The sequence below is a fragment of the Lolium rigidum genome, chromosome 4, assembly GCF_022539505.1.
Source record: "Lolium rigidum isolate FL_2022 chromosome 4, APGP_CSIRO_Lrig_0.1, whole genome shotgun sequence".
Lineage (NCBI taxonomy): Eukaryota > Viridiplantae > Streptophyta > Magnoliopsida > Poales > Poaceae > Lolium > Lolium rigidum.
In genome coordinates, this window is record NC_061511.1 from 209,406,563 (window position 1) to 209,428,942 (window position 22,380).

The window sequence follows — 22,380 nt, forward strand, 5'->3', positions numbered from 1 at the left end:
ACCATATTACGGCCAAGGAACTCGCAAATTCAATGAAGCCGGGTGGTTGGCTACATAGTGCGAGTTATGGAAGTGGGAATTCAGGCAATCACAAAGAACATGAAACCATCATCTAACAAGGTCATCATGCCACTGAGGATAGGAGTAAGTACAAGTCATGTACAGTATGAGAAACTCTTTTTTGTGTTGGACATGAAAATGCTGATTACTATTTTTTTTGTTTTTTTTTTGTTTCGTTTGCAAAGACTTGGTTGCAGAACCTCGACTTTAACCGCCATGAAATGAAGGAGCTGTTCAGTTATGAAAGACGTTTAGATAAGAAAGACATGGTATAACTTCCTTTCTTTTTCTCTGTATTTTTTAAATTTTTTATTGTTTTGCATTTTTTCATGGTTGGTGCTAACCATGCAATTCATGCTAAAAACAACTTCAGAAGCAACTTTCTTTACATACAAAGCAATTTCAATCCCATTCCAGGCAACACTCTACTGTTTAAGAAGCAACTACTTTAGTGACTCCGGTATTATTTATCACCAACACAAAAACATTTTACCAGGCAACATTCTTTTCTTTTGTATAGCAAATACTTCCAAACAATAAGTAATTTCAAACCATACCCATCCAACATCCTTTATTACTACTACGTGTAATTTAGAACCAATTCAAGGCAAATACAGTAGCTATTTTTTCATGCAAACTCATAACTAATAATTTATTTTTTAAACATGTTTTGTACTTCTGGTGTTAAGATAGAATGAATAGAACTTTTGTACTAAATTTCATGCAACTTCAAGGCAAATATAGGCAACTACAGCTCCTATTCATGCAACTTCACAACTAATACGGGCAACACAACCCATGTCTTCTCATGAATAACTTTTTTTTTACTAAATTTTTGCTCTGTTTTTATTTTAAGCTCTGACCAAACAGTAATTATATATGTCAAACTACCAGGTCATGATACCTGTCTGCGAACCACTAAACAAGAAGACAAAAAATGAACCTCTCGTTAACCACTATTGGTTGTTAGCCGTGAACATGAGGGACAAGAGGTATCAAGTGCTCGATTCATGGAGGACATTCAATGACAAAGCTCTAAGGGAAACTTACAAGAAGATCCGCACTACTTTGTCCATTCTATGGGAGGAGAACTACAACAAGTCTAAAATCAAAATAGACGATTTCATGTTGCAAGAAATAGCAGTGCCAAAGCAAACCAATAAGTAAGCAATACCACTTGTTTTATAACCTATGTTTTTATGCTTTTTTCTTTTCCACTTTGTGTTTAACATTCCATGGTCTTTTACTCACTGCCTTTTTATTTTCCTTGTTCTTTCTTTACGTCGCGTCTTATGGTGTTGCAGCCGTGATTGTGGGGTTTGCACGCTCATGAATGCGGACGGGCTGGGGAGGAGATTGCCACCAGAATATAAAGCCGAGGATATCCCAAAGATAAGGAAGTTCTTGACGCACGGTTGGGTTACTTCGAGAAGATAACAAAGGAAGCTGGAGGCAAATTCTAAACATTTGAAGAACAAGTATGCGAGACATCAATTCCTTTTTATTGGTTTCTACTTTTTTATAAATGTTATCGGTGCATCATTTTTACTACTTACATGTTATAATTCATCTCCTAATTCAGTTTTTTCATACTCGCCGAGTACATGTACGATATCAATGTTATCATAGTTGCTTCATTGTCATCACAATTTGCTTGCACTAGTACTGCATTTTGCATCGTTTTAACCTAAAAGTTGCCACAACACATAACAGCAAGGAATTTTTGTCATATTTCAGAGTTGCACACTAGACTACAATAAGGGAGGCAAGACTTTTCTTTTGATTTTTCAATAAGTCACAACTAATGTAGGCAACTAAAAGAGAAAAAAAATAAAGCTCACGGAGAACTACAAAGGACTTGTGTTTACACGAGTACTACGAAACCTAAGCTTGCAAGTTGCGAGAATTGTGCTCGAACGAACCACAAGTGTGACAACTGAACTTTTTTCTTTGGATGCAACTCAAGAGCTGAAACTGTACGGTGCTCCTTAGTCCTCCCTTTAGTCGTTGTTTTTGCCGGGTCCCTAGGTTTCGTAGGCTGATCAGGTGCACTAGTGGACGGGACTGCTGACACAGGCTTCTTCTTCTTGAGCGACTTGTTCAAGTGAGATATCTCTGTTGCTGCAGCTCTCAAATGTTTGTTAACAATGGCAGTAGCTGCGTCTGTTCTACTAGCAATACGGGCAAGTTTTGTGAATCCCATATTGAGGTTCGCGTGCCGCAATTGCACTTGTGATTCTAGAGGCATAACATCCGGTCGTTCGACAAGCTATCTGCTTGGCACATAACCACTCAAAGCACCTTGAGTCCACCTTTTAGGATATACCTATCCGGTATCTCATCAACACCAAGGTGGGTGAAGATCTTTAAGATGTGGCAACAAAGTATACCATCCCTGTCCATCTTGGAGCACTCACGAGTAATACGTCCCTTCTTCCTTATTAGCGGTTACCGAGTAGGTCCTAGTACCATATTTTGCGCACCATCCCCTGTTTGGCTCAAGCTTGTAAAAGTTGCAACCAAATGGTAACACATTGTACCTCCCAATCAGCTCAAACTCGTTACGGAACCTCAAATATATGTCTGCGGTAAACTTTGAAAGCATGTTCCTCAACGGGGAATGGTGACCATGGAGTAAGTTCCAAACAATCAGTCCTGTAATCATTACCCCTTCTTTCACAAGTACATGAGTACTGCAACTTCTCATACTTGTTGTACAAAGTGTAGTATAGACTTTTTTGGGTTCGTATAGCGTTTGAGAATGGCATTAAAGCCCTCACTTCGTTGCGTGGACTGCGGGAATGGGAAGAATGCTGTGCTTGAAGTAGCATGGTACCCACTTAGCACGATTAGCATAGAGAGTCGTAAAGTAAGAATTTGCACCACCAACAACCGGCCACTTGCCTACAAACGGAGCCCATTTTGCCTCAAACTCCTGCGGTGAAAAGCTGAAATCGATGCAATCATTGAAATCTTCGACTAATCCGGGGTTCCTGCCCGAGTGTAGGGCCACATTTCAAGCTGTGCGTTACGCATTATGTGCCGGCGACAATTACGGTGAACAGACGATGGGAATAATCCGCCAATCGAGACCGCCATAGCACCATCTTGGTACTGTGATAATATTGTCGGGGCAAGACCGTTCATGGCAATAAGGAAACTCTCAAATAACCAATCATAGCTTGTTGCCAATTCTTGCTTAACAAATCCACAACCCGGCATGATGGACTGCCCATGTTTATTTATCCCAATGAATGGCGCAAAGGCATCTTGTACTTATTTGTCAAGTAAGTTGCATCAAAGGAGACACGATCGTGGTAAGCCTCTGCATATGCCTTCCGGGCAGCACCATCAACCCAGAAAATGTTTTCTACCCTGTCTTCGTCGTCCAATTTTAACCGGAAATAAAAGTCTGGATCCTTTTCTTCTTTAAGCTCTACAAAGTAGCTGACAACTTTAGCCAGATCCCCATCTTTTGTTTCTTCTCTAGTCAGAGTTGCACAGTAGTTGGTGATTGTCTTGGTTGTGTATGGCACAAGCAACTCTGAACCATAAAATTCTGACATGATTTCCATCATTTTACCTGTTATTGAAAACAAAGTAGGAAATGGTTAGTTGGTTGTATTATAGTCCACAACTATTTTTTGCCTCACATTTTTCGAGCATTACTTTCCAAACTTTTTTACATGCATTTTTTCAATGACAACTTGCACAACATATCCTGGAATTTGACAAGTAAACCAGGCAACTACCTAAACAATCCATGAAATCATAGAACCATTCCAGGCTAGTACCAATTCAAGTGTACGCAAGTAAATTAATAGAACAGGCAACTTCATGACCATTTTGGAGCAACTTACTAACCATTACATGCAACTAGTTATTCTTTTCATGCAACTTTACAAATACTACTTTCACATTCTTTTTTTACTTTTCCAAATGATTCTTACCATCTAAATTTTTTTCCACATGCAACATACACAAATTTGCGGTATCAAAGCTGAAAAACTTACCAATTTGTCAAATTTGTATTGTGAAGATTCTTCACAAATTCCTTTTCCTCCTTTGGCATGCCTTGGTGTGACCTCGGATACTTTGTGAGCGATGGTTTGTGGATAAGTGGATGGTTATGCTCGAGGCACAAAGTGGATAACCTCCCACCTTCCATCAATTAACTTCACAACCATACGGGCCTTGCAAAACGTGTGCACAATATTTTCTCTTTTACGCTTCTTGGGCACCTTTTCTTTTCGCCCTTGAGCGACAAGATCAGCCACAACGGAAGCAAGCTCTGCATTTTCAATATCAGCCTCATCTTCGGACACGGAATCAGGAATTGGCCCCACATCAACTCTGCAACTCAGCCCCACCATCATCTTTCCTTGGTCTCCTGAATTTGTTGCAAGTGAGCTGCTGTTTCGTTTTTCTCCGGTGATTGTAGACCTCCTGTTACTATTTACTTTCACGGAGAAACCTTTCCTTGCAGCATGTGCATTGTAGTGCTCCTTAGCACCTTCCAACGTATCATAGCGCATGCCAACATGGGGGTCAGTTGGCTGAGGCGAAGCCTCATCCTCATTTCCATCTTGTGCAATTGAAGTAGTGTCCGTAGGAGCAACAAAAGGACCTGTGTATGTATTTGTTGCAGCAGGTTCTACATTAACAACCGGGGCGTGAGTGTTCACGGAGTGGCTGTGGAGACTCGTCAATTGCCTCATCCAACAGTTGTGTAAAATAATTGGGAGGTAAGATACCGGGTTCCTCATTAATATCAAAAGGAACCTCATTTAGATCAAGGAAATCCACTCCATGAGTACCGGGGACCTAGAAACAAATGACCCTTTTAGCAATTACAACAACACAAAATGTAACTCAGGCAAATAATTAGTGAAAACAAGCAACTAACATGGGCATGGAAGCAACTAACATGCACAACCAAAGCAACTAACAACCACAAACAGAGCAACTAACATGCACAAACATGTAGCAAAAAACAGGTGGGTTTTGTAGGGAAGATGATGATGATGACAGTGAGTACTTTTTTGTTGCTATCAACATAATACTAATTTTTATGTTCATGCCTTACTACTTATGTATTGCATCTGCAAATATTTACTTCTTACAACTACATTTTTTGACTTGGAACTAACACCTTGTTTTATAAACACATAGGCATCGTTGACAGAGAAGATATAAAGTGCAACAGGAATTGCAAAGGACAACATCATGACTTCCTCAACATCAATTGCTACTTTTACCTAGAACAGAGTACATTTTTCTTGGCTAGGTGCACGCTCTAGTTTGCAGATATGTGGATTTGTACATAGCATGGAGTTTCTTTCTAGATGTCAAGACCACTGTTGAATATGTGTTCCATTTTCTGTTGATGGATCCTTACTTCTATTTTCTACTATGTGCCGTAGTGCGGACACACGCAAATTACTTGTTGCCTGGAAACATTTACTTGTTGCTTCTATTAAGCATTGAATTTCCATGCATGGTTTACAAAGTTACCTCGCTTCTACTTTTGTGTCATCCTACATTACTTGTTGCACGGGAAACATTTTTTGTTGCTTCTCTTATGCATGGAAGTTGCATGCATAGGCTAAAAAGTTGCTTACTCTACTATTTTCACCCTATTTTTTACAAGTTGCCTGGGAAACATTACTTGTTGCTTGTACTAGGCAAGGAATTTGCATGCATGGGTAACAAAGTTGCTTCCTTTTTTGCTTGTTCTTCCTAGAATTATTACCAGCTTGCAGTTCCTCATAGTACTTGCTTCAAATTGGCTACCAGTTGCATATTCTGCCCAAATTTTTTGCCTGTTACTACATGGGCACATAGTATGCATGGCTAACAAGAACAAAAGTTGCCTGATAGTTTCCAATCTAGATGGGAAACTTCAATCTAGATGCAGGAGCAAAATCCTACTATCTTGTATAGGCAAGAAACTTCACGAGACAACTAGCGGGTATGTCCCATAGCTTCTCTTTGATGAAAAAAGAAGGCTATCGGGAGAGGAATAGGAGGATCTATAGGCAATTTCTGAAGGTTTCTGTTCAGTTTTTGTTACCCGATCCGAAGATCCCACTGGAAATCTTCCTGTTCCGGAGATGCTTGGTTCTTGGTTCGTAGACATGGAGAGCTGGGAGGTTGACGAAGGGATTTGGGAGCTTCACGAAGGGAGCTGGGAAGGTGACGAAGGAAGATGGGGAGGCTGGAGAGCGGACGAACGGAGCTCCGAGGTTGACGAAGAGGCTGGGAGCTCGAGCTGGTAGGTTTTGGTTACGGTATGACAGATCTGGACCTTATATGGGATGCGGGATGCGGGGGAGCTGCTAGGTTTGGGCGGGGATTGGAGGGAGGATCTCCCGCGCTGTTTTTCGGGATCTGGTGCGTGCCGAAACAGCCAACCGGCACCCAGGTGGTGGACCCAGGTGGCTTACCTTTTTCAGCCAAAGCCGACAGGTACTTTCCTTTTTGGGCCGGCCGCTCGGTTTGACTATTGGGCACGCGGCCGCCCGCTAGACGCGCCCATATTCATTAAATTAGTGTACTCGTAACACTTTTAGTATCATCTGAATCCGAGGGGGAAAGCGGCACCGCAACCACTCGTCATCCAAGTTTGATCAGGAATTGTTGTGCCACCACTTTCTCGAAAAGTGGAGAAGAAGAAGGCCTCTTTTCTGGAAAGGAGGTACTGCTAGAAAGAAAATGCCGGTGCATGTGCTGTGCATCGTTCCTTGTGGACTACCAGTGCTCAGGTCGGCGTCTGATCTTCATAGTTCAGATCGTGTCCTGTGTGGCTTCGTTTGTTAATTCCGTTCCAGCGTCCGCATTGGCCGCCGGTGAGCCTCCACGCTCACGCGGGCTGCCGAAGACCGGTCGGCGTCGCCGGCAGGAGAGTGGGGTCGTCGCAGGTGGCATCTGTCTGGGGAAAGCGATGAGTTCCACCAGTTTTATTTTCTTGTTTATCTTGGCTGGGGAAAGAGGTGACGATCGAGACATGCACCAGCCATCCGTCCCAGTGTCGTGTGCTGCACGCGGTAACGGTGGGAAGGAACTGAAGCTGCGCAAATGGAGTGCTAGACGGGGCAACTGGCACAAGCAGGAAGCAACCACTTCACTCGTGTATACTTCTATGTAACATAGCCAATTTCTAATTCGTTCCTAGCATTCCCATTCCTCCTCATGTTCTTTTAGAGTGAAATTCTTCTGTTTGCTGCTGTCTACGGCCACTACTACTACTGCTCGTCTTCTTGATTTCTTCACTTATTAGTTTAATTGCAAAAACATGAAAAAATGAGTATGGTTTAAAATATTCATGTTTTTGAAAAATTATTCATGTAGTTTAATTAATGATTTAAAAGGTAAAAAATCACCGGGTTCAGAACAATGTATGTTGACAGATTTATACAAGGTGTTCTGAGAGGTCAAAAAAATATATTCATGTATTCCCGAGAAACAACGAAGAAATGAATAACAATCATCAATGTAGCAAAAATATTTCGCATGTAGCTTTTTCTCCAGAGTATGTAGCATCGCTCTGCAACATTTTTCCTAGTTTGTAGAAGTCGCGAAAAACCCCGCCAATGCTGCAAAATAATTCAAATGTAACATTTTTTGTGTGTACATGGCATTTTCAAAAATGCGACATTGGTGTACAATATTTTTCCGAGAACCGTAAAAACTTGTTACATGTAGCAAAACACTTTCGCAACATCTCAAGGATGTCCATGTAGGCAAAAAAATATCTCGTATGTAAGAAATCCCCCCCCCCCTCGTACCACTTTGTCAGTACTTCACAACAAAAATGATGCCTACATGTAGCAAATGACAACATTGTATGTAACATCAACGAAATAACAAACCTCCACCGCCAGGATCTCGTCGTCCCAAAACATGCCGACGACAAATTGAACCCGCTGAAGCCTTGTTCTGGCGAGCCTTGACCTATCCCCATATGTCCCCTAATTGGGGTGGGCGCCTATCTTTTACTTGCCGTCGACCAATTTGACTTAAGTACCACCGGCACAAGATCAGGCCATGGAACCACCTTTTTTGACAATTTATAGCAGGAGAGCCTCCTATTGCCGCTAGTGTGGAACCACCCTCTTAGGGAAGGAGGGCGCCTCTGTCGTCGTATCTCATGGCCGAAGGATGGCCCCTCCACCCTCGTGCGACGGTGATAGGCCGTCCTCAAGGCAGCAGCAACCTCCGTCAGGCGTTTCTGCTGGCTCGGAGGCTCTCCAGTTTCGTCGGAGTTGGCTCCCACCTCTGTGCCCCAAGTGGTCTCATCCCCGGCGGCGTAGATTTTGACTCCGGCGAGTTTCGGCGCGGTGAAGAAGGAGCTGGACCTGATCGCTTTTTCTGGGTTTATTTCCATGTCCTCGGTGCAATTTGTAAGGGCTGGCTTGTAATTTTCCTATTTCCTTTAGGCCTTACCGGTAAAATGTACTCCACCGCTGAAGAAATGAAGCCCTAGGTCCTTCGGAACCTTTCCTGTTCAAAAAAAGGGAAGGAGGGCGCCTATCCTGACCCTCTCGTGTTTTTTATTTCTCCAGCCAACGCAGGTCGGAGTGCTGCGAGTTGGTGTAGAGCGAGGGACGGAGTTTAGCTCTCCACAGAGTGTCACGACTGCCGTCTATAAGATGGGTCGGGAGTGGTCACTAGCGGAGGCTGTCACGCCCCCCCCCCCCCCTATCATGCAAAATTTCATTACTATACCTTGATTCATTGCCTTCAAAGATTTGTATTTTACCAGTTGTGGCCCTCGGTAACAATAGATGACAGAGAAATATGTTCACAGAGGATCCTAGGAATTCTGCATCCTGACAACTCCTAGCATTTTCTATTCCAAATCAATGCACAACAAGGCATCGATCGACCCCTTCTTGTGCGCATGCAGCACCTGCTTCTTTCTCGATGGGTCATCACAAAAAAATCTACTCGGTAGCACAATCGGCGAAAAGGTACCGCCCATTTAAAAACAATCTTGTCAAATATTTAGAACAAGAGTTATCATGTTTTGTGAGCCCCCCTTATAAAATTTTACTGACTCCGCCGTTAGGAGTGGCGGGTGGTGGCGGCTAGGAGTTGGAACGGGGAGCTAGACGGGCAAAAACAGAGGATGGATAGAGAGCACGGTACGAAGGAATAAAAAAACGCCGTGTCAAACCGACCAATGCTATATAGCTGGTCGATAATGAGAGTTTTCCAAAAAGAAAATGCAAAAGAAACAGAAAAAAAAGAGAGAAAACAACCAACGAAAAAGAAACTAAATGGGCAGACCATGCAGGGCCGCAGTGATATGGTGGTGCATCACGCGGATCACGTCGCGTGAACATTAAAATTCTGGGCCTCCATTTGTCACCTGCGGCAGGGAGGCCCAACAAGATTGATTCCCCTGGCCCACCAATCGAGATGGGACGACAAGGCAGGAGAGAAGGGGAAAGCAGCGGCAGCAGGCAGCAGCAGCGACCAGCGAGTCTTCCGATGCGGCGGTCGCACCAAATCTCCATCTCCTCCTCCTAAACTCCCCCAACCACCGCCCCCCAGCTCGCCCTCGCCGTCGACAGCCAGCAACCACCACCCCGACACCACCACCGCCATGGGAGGCGGCGACGCGAGCGGCGCCGCCGCGAGCGCGCAGGCGGAGGAGACGCAGGAGCAGAAGCGGGCGGCGGCGGCGGCCTACGACTACGACGGCGACGCGCGCTGGGCCGACTACTGGTCCAACGTCCTCGTGCCGCCGCACCTCGCCGCCAAGCCCGACGTCCTCGCCCACTTCAGGCGCAAGTTCTACCAGCGCTTCGTCGTGAGTAGACCCGCTCCGCCCGCTGCTGCTGCTGCTGCTGCTGCTGCTTAATTGCTCTCCCGAATCGGCCGTCCCACGCCTCCTGCTACTACCTAGGATCCGGTAGCTGCAGCGGAATTCAGTGGCTCCCGCTGGCCTCCGATCTGTTCGCGATGCTTGTGCCGGCTGCTGTTTGCTAGTGCTAGCTGAAACTGGCTAGAGTCTGGTGCTGTAGTTTGGTGCTAGGACCCGTTGATGCTCTCCCTGCTACCGCCTATTGAGCTCCAGCTCCTTGGAGCTTGTGCTATTTCGTTACCTTGAAAGGCCACAGGCTCAATCTTAATTACTTCGTGCAAACAGACCGTCTAAAAGGTTTAGATAGAAACATATTTGACCTCTGCTTGCGGGAAAATTAATGGGTCGTTCCACTCGCTTCTGCTTTGCTTGCTCCGCTGCTTAATTGCTCCAGGAACTGAACGCCCTCCGCGCCGTAGCTAGGATGCGATGCGCTTGCAACACGGACGGGGGGTGCTTTAAGTCTGTCGGTGCTGGGTCGTTGGCGTTCAGTTGATGCCTTCATCGTGGCTGGAAGCAGAGTGTTCTGTGAAACTCACTTTCCTGCTGATCGTAGTAGCACAACTGGAGTGCTTCCTGCGGGGAGCGGACTGTAGTCGTTATTAATACGTACTGTGAAACTCACTTTCCTGCTGATCGTAGTAGCAGAACTGGAGTGTTCTGTGAAACTCACTTTCCTGCTTGCTCCGCTGCTGGTGTTGCTTGTTTTGATAGTGGGTAGCGTTTTCAGCTGCTACTTACCATCTGATTAGCTAGATGGCCGAGCTGTCACTTTGTTGCTAGAGCCCTCTGGTGTTATTCCGTGAACATGGAACCGTTAGTTACTTTGCTCAAACAAACCATGTGTTAAGTAGATAGAAACATTTTCTTTTCCTGTGCCCACTCTGTGGGGAGAGGAAATTGTACACTGCGTCCCAAAGTTTACATAATGATAAATGCTAGTTTGCCACTTAGAACTTGGTCATTTCCGAATCACCCTACGAGTCATATCTTGCAAAGCATGATGTTATCTAAAGCTGTTTCGATTGCTTTCTTGACTTGGCAGGATCGTGATTTGGTGGTCGAGCCGATGTCATCCACTGGTTCCACTCCGCCGAGCAGGCCAGACGTAAGGTCTTCACCTCCAGCATCCAGTGAGGGTGTTAGGGCTCGCAGTACAGGTAAACTATGCCACGCTTTAACTAGCCATAAGGTTTACCAGTTTCGTGGACTGCGTCTGACTGCTCCGTTCATATCATGTATTCTTGTGTAGGTTCTAGTTCCAGGTCGGCTGCCCCACCACCACCACCACAGACAAACACGGCTGCAAACACATTGCGTTTCGATGCACGGACTATACTTTTTTCCATAAATGCCTGGGTAAGGAACAAGTCACCTTCTTCTGCATTACATCAATGCATAATTGTGTAACATTCGCTGAAAGGAGTAGGTTTATTGGTTCCACTTGCTTGTATAATCACGATGAACCTTGTGGACAACCTGACATGGTACAGCATTTTCCTTATCTATAACTTTGTTCTGCAGATCACAATGGTTTCTCTTAGATGGCTTGCTAATGTTACCCTTGTTCTGACCATCATCTCTAGCCTGTTAGTACTTTGTAGTGTATACATGACATACTCAAACTTCTTTATCTCAGGTACTGGTTGTTGCTGGTCTGGGAATGCTTCCGATTTTGCCAAAACATCTTGCAGACAGAGCTTGCAAGCTTTCTTTGCTGGGAACTGTCTTATCCTCAGGATATTCTTTATACAGTACCTATGGGGTAAATATCTGCCTACCTGAACCTTGAATGGTTCATCTTACTTTGGTTGTGTTTCTTGCTCTGATGGCCCTATTGACCGAATTCTCCTTTTTAATCTGCATGAAGAAACCAAGCGCGTTGAACATGCCTGCAATTCAGGGTTGGTTGCAGTCGGTACTTGGAGCCAAGGACTTTATCCGTTTGATGTTCTCTTTGTTGCTCGTCACGTCTCAGCTGCATTTAAGGAGTGAGATACAGTTTTTTTTGTGTTGCATGTTCATGATTATGATATCCGTGTGCTGCTTCTACATACGGTTACAAGTTTTGATCTTCCTTTTTTCGCAGTTGCTGCACTACCTGTCTTCTGCTGGGCACTTGATCATGTTGCCAGATTCCTAAGGCGTAATTTTACCCACTCATCTTTCTACAGGTAATTGAATTGTCTCTGAATTTCTATCGCGCAGCCAGTCTCCGCTGCCCTGTGGTTAATATTGTCTTTCTGTTGTCTTGTTAAGGGGATACTTGGAAGAGCCTTGTCTCTGGGTGGAGACAAATAGCACAACAGTCAGCCTCCTTAGCTCAAATGCCGAACTTGCCTTGGGGTTTCTTCTGATCATATCACTGTTCTCGTATGTTGCTGCAATTTTCCTCAGAATTATGGAGATTTAATTGCGTATGAGTAGTCACATCTTATGAGTTACACCTTGTTATCTTGCAGGTGGCGACGCAACATAATTCAGACATTCATGTACTGGAATGTAAGTTACCTTCTGCACATCTGAGATCTTATATTTTGTCCAATTGCTTCAGACATTCAGTTTGATTTTTGTCTGCATGCTATCAAGACCATTATTTACAACCATCAATCTCTTGCTAGCACTTGAACAGTTGCAACTTTGTTATGCTAATAATAATTGCTTTTAACGCACTACTCATTGGTCGTTTTTTGCTGGCTTGCTTGTCCGTTATTCAGGTGTTGAAGATGATGTACCGCGCGCCTGCCACATCAAGCTATCACCAGAGCGCGTGGGCAAAAATCGGGCGGACCATCAACCCATACATCCACCGCTACGCTCCGTTCCTCGAGACACCCATCTCCGCTGCCCAACGGTGGTGGCTCAGGTAGCAAGACACGGTGGATGAAATCTGCATCTCGCTAGCAGAAAACGAACATATTACTAGCTTTGACCTGCCCCACTGGACAGTGGTTTTAAAACTCTGTATGCTCGAAATTCAGAACTCGAATCAAGCACCTAGCTGCTTCTGTGATGCGGTTGTGCGATGTACTTTTCACGGTTCGACTGGTAGGCTGAACAAGAGATGATTTTTCTACTTTAGCGGTGGATCTTCGTACCTCTGCGCTGATTAGCTTTGGACCCTCGAGTACCTTGAATCACAATGCTGTCATGCTGAAGTCCCTGGCCTTGCTTGATTTGGGTCTCCGCGCTCTGGCTGTGCGACTTCACATTATCTAATCATTTAGTTTCTCGTGTATGGTATAGTGTGTACTGGGGTTATGGTGCAATACCCCACAGCCTGAAACATTGGCAGCATTTTTTCCACTGTTTATATAATACAATTTTATCGTTGTTCGTTAAACTGTATCTAGAAAGGTTCATTTGGTGCATGATGGCTGGATTCATGAATGATACGTTGAAGGTGATGGTTTTGTGCTGCAACAAATAGTACATACTAATTATGTGCTGTTTTCAGAAAATTTGTGACCATGTGCTGTAATTTCCATCCTTTTTTTTTAGTTTACACTACAAATTATCTACTTCCTCTGACCCAAAAAAAAGGAGAGTTGTCTAAATTTGGACAAATCCGCGACATCTTTTTCGGTAAGGTGCGAGTATGACTTTTCACTTCAAGTATACACTATTATTTATATATTGCTTAAACAGCTAGATTGCTTGCTTCCACATGCACATGCCTAAAGTTTAGTATATAAACAGTGGACAAATGCTGCTGCATTCGCCCCTCTTTTTACATGAATTAAACTGAAAGCAGAAAATCCCCTACTAAGCTCAATAACTTGGAGAATGACAGGAGTGCTGGCCATATTTTCTTCTCTTGATTCCCACAGCTTCACCAGAACTTGCGCTGTGATGTCTTAGCAAAACAAGCCCAACGCAACAAGGGAGATCAGATACGACACCCATGGGGAATTTCCTTTAGACTGTTCATCTGAAACTTATCATTTTTACCTAAGCTACATACTTTAAAATTTGGGTACGGAAAAAAAAGCACGCAAGCTTAGCTAAGATCAGACAGAAGTGGCTGTCTTCCCAAAGCGTTCATTAATACTTATCAGATCAGACACATGTCAACTAGTAACAAGTTATCAATTTGAAATTCACAAATGTGAATTCAACATATCCATATAGCCTAGCGATCGGCTCAGACTCAGCGGGCGCAACCACTCATCTGAACTTTCAAACGAAAAAACGCACCGATATTTACAAGTTCTGCCAGAAATTTCTGTCTGGGATCACCTCATTCCCATCATTCCTGTCAGTAACGTGACCTATATATCCCTTCACGTTTGCAAGCTACTCAGTAACTGTTAATACCGCTCATCATCCGGTTCCTGCCCAAAATGAAATAACTACTACAAAAACGAGTGCTCGTGAGGGAGTTTTCAGCTACAGTCAGCGATGTCTTGCAACCTCTCGCCGATGATATAGTGGTCATCCCTGATAGAGTCATGGAGCTTGATGCACAACACCTTGCCAAGATAGCAGATGACATAAAAACCAAGGCTGCTCAACCACGCGAAACGGTAGACCGTCGAGTTCACGGCGGCAGAGCAGCCCAGTCTTGGGAAGAGCCCCTTGGCAAGCAAGTAAGGGAGGCCCAGAGCAGCGAGTAGCTTCGTGGCAACAGGGATGTATATATCTTGAAAGAACCATGACAGTGATATCGCCCCTGAAGACCAATCAACCCTTGCCTGGGTAAGTTTCCCGTCCCACCTTTCATCGATGAAATAGGCCAGGAAAGGTGCGGCAGCCGTGAAACGGGCCTTCAATAATAATAAAATGAGGTTAAATATTTTCTATTTTCATCCAGCTATAACCTAACTCGAATAATTTGAGAATTAGCTGCTTCCTACCCTAAAAGTGTACAAATTGCAAAACCAGTCCCGACTACAACTTATTACGGAGGTGAACAATGATAGTAGCGAGTGCTTCAGATGATTAATGTACTACCTCCATCCCAAAGCTTAAGGCTTATATTATTTTTAGAAAGTCAAACTATGTCAAGTTTGACAAAGTTTTTACCAAAAATCATTAACATGCAAAATACAAAATCAATATCATTAGATAGATAATGAAATATATTTTCATATATGATATCTACCAAATAGCATACTTGTTGATAGATTTTTCTAAAAATTTGGTCGAACTTTACTTGGTTTGACTTTTCAAAAAAAATATAAGCCTTAAGCTTTGGGATGGAGGTAGTAGTAAGCAAGCAGTGGCGGAGTCAGGTTTACAAGGATGGGTGCACAGTGGTCAAGATTAGTTAGTGTTCTAATAGTTCATTATGACTAACAAATGTTTCCTCAATACCCATGTAGGATAGTACAACAAGTATAGGGCTCAGGAGAGCGAGAAGAGATGTTACGACTCACCATGTTCATCCATAAATTCTTCACTTGCCACCCTAGAGACCAAGTGCAGAAAAAGTCCAGAACTGGAAAATCGTCATCGGGCCCAATGAAGGGTGATATCAGAGATAAATCAACCAGCAAACCCATCATGTAGGGCGCAACGACCATCTGGAAGCAGACAACTTTCAGTTACTGAGCTGTGTCATAAATAGAAAATGAAATGAAGCCACCTCAATTAAATTCCTCACCCATAGGAATACAAGCAGATGCCTCTTCAAATCTACCAGCCATGGTCCCCTAAAAGTCATGCAGGCAAATATATCTCTAAAGGTGGCAACAATAGTTGATATGATGAAGAAGCCAACCGCAATAGCAAATAGATCTAAGAGAAAAGATTTGCAAACGTAAGCCCAAACAAGATAAAGTATTTCCATTCGTTGCAAAGGAAGTACACCGATCATCTGTGAACAGTCATTACCATTGGACTTCAATTCGTCTGCTACTGGCAGCTGAGGGATGGCAAACAACAGTGCACGCCAAACTGAGATCGGGCAGAAAATCATAGCAGTATTGAATATCACAGCAGTCAACCATGCTAGGACCACACGAAGCATTGTCCTAACTACAACAAATGTCCTGCTAAAGTGTGCAAGAAGGTAAGCATCACCCCAAAGTTGTATGACAAACACATCTTGCAAAAAAAGTCAACTAATCGATTGGTCAAATAATAAATGAACAGACCAGTATATCCCAAACAGAGAATATGATAAGCAGAAAAATGCATGGCTTCTTTTGAGAGTTTTTCCTACCAAGGATGTAACAACGGCAGGTATCCTTTGTTTCTTCAAAAAAAAAGCCCTTTTTATATGAGCCAGTGCCCATATAAAGCCGTATCAGACAATGGGACTTACTCCCTCCGCCTCATGAAAGTTGTGTGAGATTTGTCTAAATTTGGATGTATCTAGACACTAAATACCATCTAGATACATCCAAATTTTGAGAAATATCAGACAAGTTTCATAGGATGGAGGGGGTATTTACATCTGAGGATCTCAATTGGTTAGCATATAATAGTTTGAGGAACCAAACTACCCAATCTTTTAGTTCTGGGACATATAGCATACATGAACCCGATTGCAAGTTTCCCCTATGGTCTAAATTACTAAGACAATTGAAAATGTGTGGACTTTCATAGCCCCAAAATGTCTGAATGCTATTGGTCTCGTTGCTTAATAAATTGGAACTGAGCTTAATAAAAGTATATGACATTTCCCTGCGAAAGACGCATATTTTAGCGAGAGGCACTGCACACAGAAAGGGTACAGTAGCAAAGAAAGGACATGCCAAAACTACTGCTTATCCACCAGAATGCGAAGTACCCAAATAAACATTGAACAACGAAACAATATGGAAGTAAAAGAAATATCGATAATAAAATGGACGTGGATGCAGTCAGGCTAAGAACAAAACTATGGGTATTACCTTTTATCATTAGCTTCATCACTGCTACCATTCTGGTCTTTTGGTGCATCATTACTCCCAAGAGCCTTTCCAGAAGTGACAAACCAATACCCAATTACCCTCTCCACTAGCCACTCCAGGTATACCATTGTATTGCTAATGAGAAACCTGATATGAAGAATAGCAGAAAGTGACACTGCATACTTTTGCGGCCCTTGCCAAACTGACGTGCCCTTGCCAGGACGATCGAAGTAGCTACAATAGACAAACACTGAAATAAATGTACTGAATCGCTAAGTCACGCAGGTACACCAGATGAATAACAAAAAATTGAATACTTACGTGATATCTAGTGGGAACACCTCTGGCGACAATCGGTCAGCAACTTCAATAGGAACAAAAACGACCAGAGCAACAAAGATAGTGTCAACCAGAAGACAAAGAAGCTTCTTCAAGTAAAACGTGTAAAAGGGTTCGTAAACATTATGGTGGACAGAGGAAAAGGAAATGGTAACTCCTAGCTTCAGTACCTACTCACAAGAAAAATACAACATTTGTTATACCCCTGAATTACATACTGCATACACTATGCACATGATGAGACAACAGATATAAGATGACAAAAACCTTGTGAAGAAATCTGCTCAATCTGGGACGCAGATTCAAGAAGATGTGTCCAAGAAGCCAATGAAGGGCAGTAGAAGATAAAGATGAAGCAGTCAGCAATTTGAACCTCTGAGACAATGTTGCACCAAACATTTTTGAAGTGCAGATATCAAGCAACCAACCAAAGAACAGCGGCCGTAGTATCATTAAGTTTAGGAGATTAAAACCAATATTGGCAACAGTGATTAGATATACAATCCCTCTGAAGAACATACCACTCAGCCTTCTAATGAAAAGTGCGATCCCAAGTTGCTCGCCCTTCAAGTAATGATGAAGAGTATGTAGACCAGCAAAACAAGCACCAACAGTAAAGATAAATCCATATCCGATTAGAAGGGTAGAAATTGTTGAAGTGTAGAACTCAACTCCCTCCACATTGCTTAAATTAAAATACGAGCTCCACCATAGGATTATCCTTCCCAGTGAGAATGGGAGAAAACCGAGAATACAAGCAAGGACCATGTCACCTATTACCACCTGATTAGACAAGTATACTGTTAGATTTTTTGAAAATAAGTATAAAAAAAAAAGCAAAGCAGAAGAAACGTGAGGCAATTATTGCTCCAAAGGATGCAACTAAGCTGCAAGCCTACAACCCTGTATATAAAACTCAGGGTAGCTTTTGTCACATATACACTTTAACAACTTTGACCTAAAAGGTAATAAAAATACTACATTAGCGCAGCTACTAAAACACCAATAGAACAAGCTTACACAGTTTTGATGGATCGACTGAAATAGTAACCAGAAAAGAAAATCTAATACCCATATTTGGGAGTAGTCCTCCCACAAATGTATCTATCTGGACTGATAAGCAGCAGGCAAAACTGCAGTAAGGAAAGAAGTAAGGAGCATCTTATTTTATTGAACCCATGTTGGTTTCCTCCATGTGACCATCATTTAAGTTTTACTGCCAATAGCATGAACATATCCAACGATCAGGAAAACCATGTAAATATGTGCTAAATGCTCCAATGAACAGAACATTATTAATCGGTGCTTTACTACGACATAAAGAAGGACAATTGTTGAAAGGAAACTTACAGTCAAGGAAGCTTCAACAGCAGTTAGCGCGAGGGCTTGCAAGCCATCAAGTCCGCTGAACCCCTGACGCCGAGTCTCCAGGCGTGCAACCCAGCGCGCAAATGGAGCTACAGCAAATGGCACGAGGCTGTGCAGAAACACAACCCAGAGCGCAATCGATGCAAAGACAGAGGAGGGACGGACGCGGAAGGAGAGCAGGCGGAACGCTTGAAGGAAGGTCCTGGCAAACGCGATGCGCCATGTCCAGAGGGTGGCAAGGTGGATGAAGGAATCGCAGACGACGTAGACAGCGAATAAGAGGGGGACCAGCAGACCCAGGAGCTTGTTGGGCAAGCTGACCATGAGCTCGGAGAGGGGCAACCTCGCAGGGGCGTCTGCGGCATAGAGAGGGCGGGTGGAGATGACGAAATTGCACACCTGAAATTGAGCCGATCAGGGGCACCAAAATCAACATCACACCACATCAAAATGGATCAGGAAAGTGAGATCAGCGCATCCACGGCAATGAAGAGAGCATACGTAATTACAGTGCGGAAGGGGAATTTTCAGTGAGGAATAATGCCAACACTAGGAAAACAGCATCGCATGGTATCTAAAAGGGATTGAAATTGGGAGCAAAGAGAGCAGGTCGGCAGGAAACAATTACAGTGCAGAAGGTGACATTTTCAGTGAGGAATTGGCAACGCTAAGCACGAAACATCACATAGTATCTAAATGGGATCGAAATTAGGTCTAAAGAAGATCGATTTAAGCGAATACATCGCTGCGCGACCACAGCAGCAGCATGAGGGGGTCAATTGGGAGAGGGGGGAACCCTAGGCGGCGGAGGACGCGGGAGAGACCCTAGGCGGCGGAGGACGCAGGAGACGATACCTCGCACTGGTTCTGGTGCCGCGCGGCGAGCCACCGGAGCTGGCAGTCGTCGTGGACGAACTTGATGCTGCCGCGGCACGCGCAGGGGCGGCGCAAGGGGCGGTCCGCTTCTGCAGGGAGTCGGCAGATGCGGCACTCCTCTTCTCCATCGTCGTCTTCCTCGTACTCGGGGTCGGCCGTCGGTGGGAGCGCCGTCTCCGGGGATGCGGCGGCGGCGGCCATTACCCTTCCTTCCTTCCTTCTGGAAGCTTCTCTCGGTCTGCTGTCTGTACCGGACTAGCGAGACAGCTTCCCGTGTGGTTGGGTTTTGGGTAGGGCGGTGAGGGTTTATGCTGGCCGTTGGATGGAGATCCAATGGCTGATCAAACTGACAGATTCTTTTCCTTCCAAATTTCAATTATTTTTAAATTTTAAATTTTAATTGTGCAAATGGTGTTCATCTACTAGTAGTATGATGATTCATAAGTTAATAATTTCCAGAACAGCCTATATCAGAAAGTGTCGCATACTGTTAGCATGTACAACTAACCGATCAGTCTTTTTTTTATGTTCTTTAGTTAAACACTAGGAAGCATTGGCACGGCGTGGGTTATCATGAGGATATTAAGAAAAAATTAGTAACCTTTGTTTTTCGAATAGAAGAGGCGATGGATAATGTAGTTTTTTTGTGTCAAAATAGTTGTGGTATTCTCATAAGGCGATCGTGAGAACAAAAGGTATTAATATCATTTTCGAATAGAATAGGCGACATATATTGGAGTATTTTGTTTCTCGCAGTTACCATAGAACCATGAAGGCACTATAGAAGAGGCAACTACACATGGAGAGTTACCATCGGCAAATTATTGGTAAAGATTGTTGCCCTACCGATGAAGTCCATGTGCACCTTTGAAAATTATCGGTAAGAAAATACCACCACTGAAGAATTACATGTTGTCGAAAAACCGGTGTTAAATAATTATTGCAGGGAAATTACTATTTGGGACTAATGATTCACGTCGAATAACCACTGGCACACCGATGAAGGATTAATATCAAATAATCATTGTTGAGGTCAACGACAAAACACCTTCGAAGTTACTACAACGGGAAAATGTATCAAATAATAGAAAAAGGAAAAAAATTTGTTGTTAGAGAATTACTCATTATAGAGGAGGTACCTTGGGGTAACTACTGGTGGGACATTACAGCCAGCCATGAAGTTACCTCGAAAAGTTACTATGGAAGAGCAAAATGAGAGAAACGAAAAAATGGTTGAAGAAGTATTATTGGAGAATTTCTCATCATCGAGAAGGTATCGTGGGGTAACTACCGGTAGAAAATTATATGCGGAAAGATACCTCTAGAAGTTACCGTCAGAGAATAAAAAGAGAGAAATGCAAAAAACATATAATATTTTTCAGCAAAAGGTGATAGGGCGGCCGCTAATTGGTAGAAAATGATGGCTCTCCAGTGCCCGTGTGGTGAAGCACTATGAGCAATATATATTCACACTGGTACGTAGTATATATGCATACAATGGTTGCACGATATATTATGGTTGATGTGTATTTTCTAATGCGTGTAGTAAGATGAGAAATTTACATGTTGACAAAGAATTATGCATTGTTGAAGAGTGAGAGTATGGAAACCACCTAGAAAAACTATAGTTGGAAAGTTGTGTCAGAGAATTACTGTCTAAGAAATTTTTTATGGTTGATAAATAACCATAAATTACGACCATAAAATTACGTAATCTCGAAGAATTGTCGTAGGGTAACTACCGCTTGAAATTTACACCTACAAAGTTTTGTCGGAAATGACCATTGAGTAATTAAAAGAGCTGGAAAAATATCACCGTAGAACACTACAAGGAATCGGGTCTATTGCAACAAAAAAAATTGTCGCGATAGATGTCGTTTTGTGGCAATATGCAACTATTGCCACGAAATAACGTTTGTTGGCAAGCGTTGCAATTACATGTATGGTAATAGGCTATTGCAATGAAAACGGGATTGTGGCAACAAAGCGATCTATTGCAACAACCATGTGGGAAGTTGCCACATGTTTTCTCAGTGGCAGCACTCACTTGTCTCCACAATTTGGTTTGTGGAGATAGCTTGTCGCAACATGCTACCATGTCATGGCGTTTGCCACTTTGTGGCGATAGATATTTGTGGCAATAACCTATGCCAACGATCTACGTTTCGTGGTGCACTCTCTTTCGTGGCAATAGCGAGCCGTGGCGATAACCTATGGCAACATCTACTGGTTTGTAGCATTAGCCATTTGCCACGGATCGCTACGCTCGTGGTATTAACTTATGGCGACAATCATTCCACTCGTCGCGATAAATAGGTATGGCAACGGTAAAAAAATTATGGCGGGAAGGTGTTGCGACAATTTTAACATTTCGTGGCGATACTCTATTTCAACAAAATCCAGTTTCGTTGCGCCAAATACTTATCGCAACACGGGAAATGCTTGTAGCAAGAAGTTACTGCGACAATCTGAACTTTTTGTGGGGATACTCTATTTCAACAAAATTCACTATTGTGGTGTTACATACTAATTGCAGCATCCAAAATGTTTGTAGCAAGAAGCTACCGCCACAATTTGAAGTTTTTGTGGCGATACTCTATTTCAACAAAGTTTTATTCCGTGGCGCCAAATAGTTATCACAACATGCAGAAAAAATATGGTAGCAATTTATTGCAACAACAAAAAGTTCTTTGTTGCTACATCTTAGTGCAACAAAGCAGGTAGTCATGGCGACTAGGATTTGACGCAACACTGTATTTTTCAGGGTGATAACCTAAGGCAACGGAAAGTGACTTGTGCAATAACTTATCTTATCGCAACCATAAAAAAATATAGCCATTGAATTACAAAATTCAAATCCATACATATAATATGTAGGTTCATACAAATCATAATTCGCATATCAAGTATCCATCAAACGCAACTCAAGTAAATGGAGGTAGCAATCCAGTAGAGTTGAGTCCATTAATTGCCACCATGGTAGTTCAACTCTCTAAAGTATGTGCATTTTTACGTGTGCTTCAACCC

At 43.2% G+C, this 22,380-nt stretch overlaps 2 protein-coding genes across 4 annotated transcripts; one reads left to right on the top strand and one right to left on the bottom strand.

Moving 5' to 3' along the window:
* The first annotated feature begins 9,670 nt into the window (after positions 1–9,670).
* LOC124649262 lies at positions 9,671–13,117 on the top strand. Its single transcript, XM_047188915.1, has 9 exons — positions 9,671–9,877; positions 10,977–11,091; positions 11,184–11,290; positions 11,571–11,696; positions 11,802–11,922; positions 12,021–12,105; positions 12,191–12,304; positions 12,394–12,433; positions 12,649–13,117. Exons 1-9 carry the CDS (start codon positions 9,671–9,673, stop codon positions 12,799–12,801), a joined length of 1,068 nt encoding a protein of 355 aa, XP_047044871.1. The 3' UTR covers positions 12,802–13,117.
* Positions 13,118–14,314: 1,197 nt separating this feature from the next.
* Positions 14,315–19,554, bottom strand: LOC124649263 (probable E3 ubiquitin ligase SUD1). 3 transcript variants are annotated; one of them, XM_047188918.1, is made up of 10 exons: positions 19,333–19,554; positions 18,460–18,876; positions 17,631–17,892; positions 17,377–17,484; positions 17,092–17,134; positions 16,771–17,004; positions 15,767–15,927; positions 15,537–15,670; positions 15,310–15,456; positions 14,315–14,697 (listed from the first exon to the last, which is right to left on the bottom strand). In XM_047188918.1, exons 1-10 carry the CDS (start codon positions 19,552–19,554, stop codon positions 14,317–14,319), a joined length of 2,109 nt encoding a protein of 702 aa, XP_047044874.1. In that variant the 3' UTR covers positions 14,315–14,316. The 3 variants fall into 3 exon arrangements, with proteins under 3 accessions (XP_047044874.1, XP_047044873.1, XP_047044872.1); XM_047188917.1 differs by having other exon boundaries at positions 15,767–15,924; positions 17,092–17,279; positions 17,377–17,892; XM_047188916.1 differs by having other exon boundaries at positions 17,092–17,279; positions 17,377–17,892.
* Between the last annotated feature and the right edge of the window lie 2,826 nt (positions 19,555–22,380).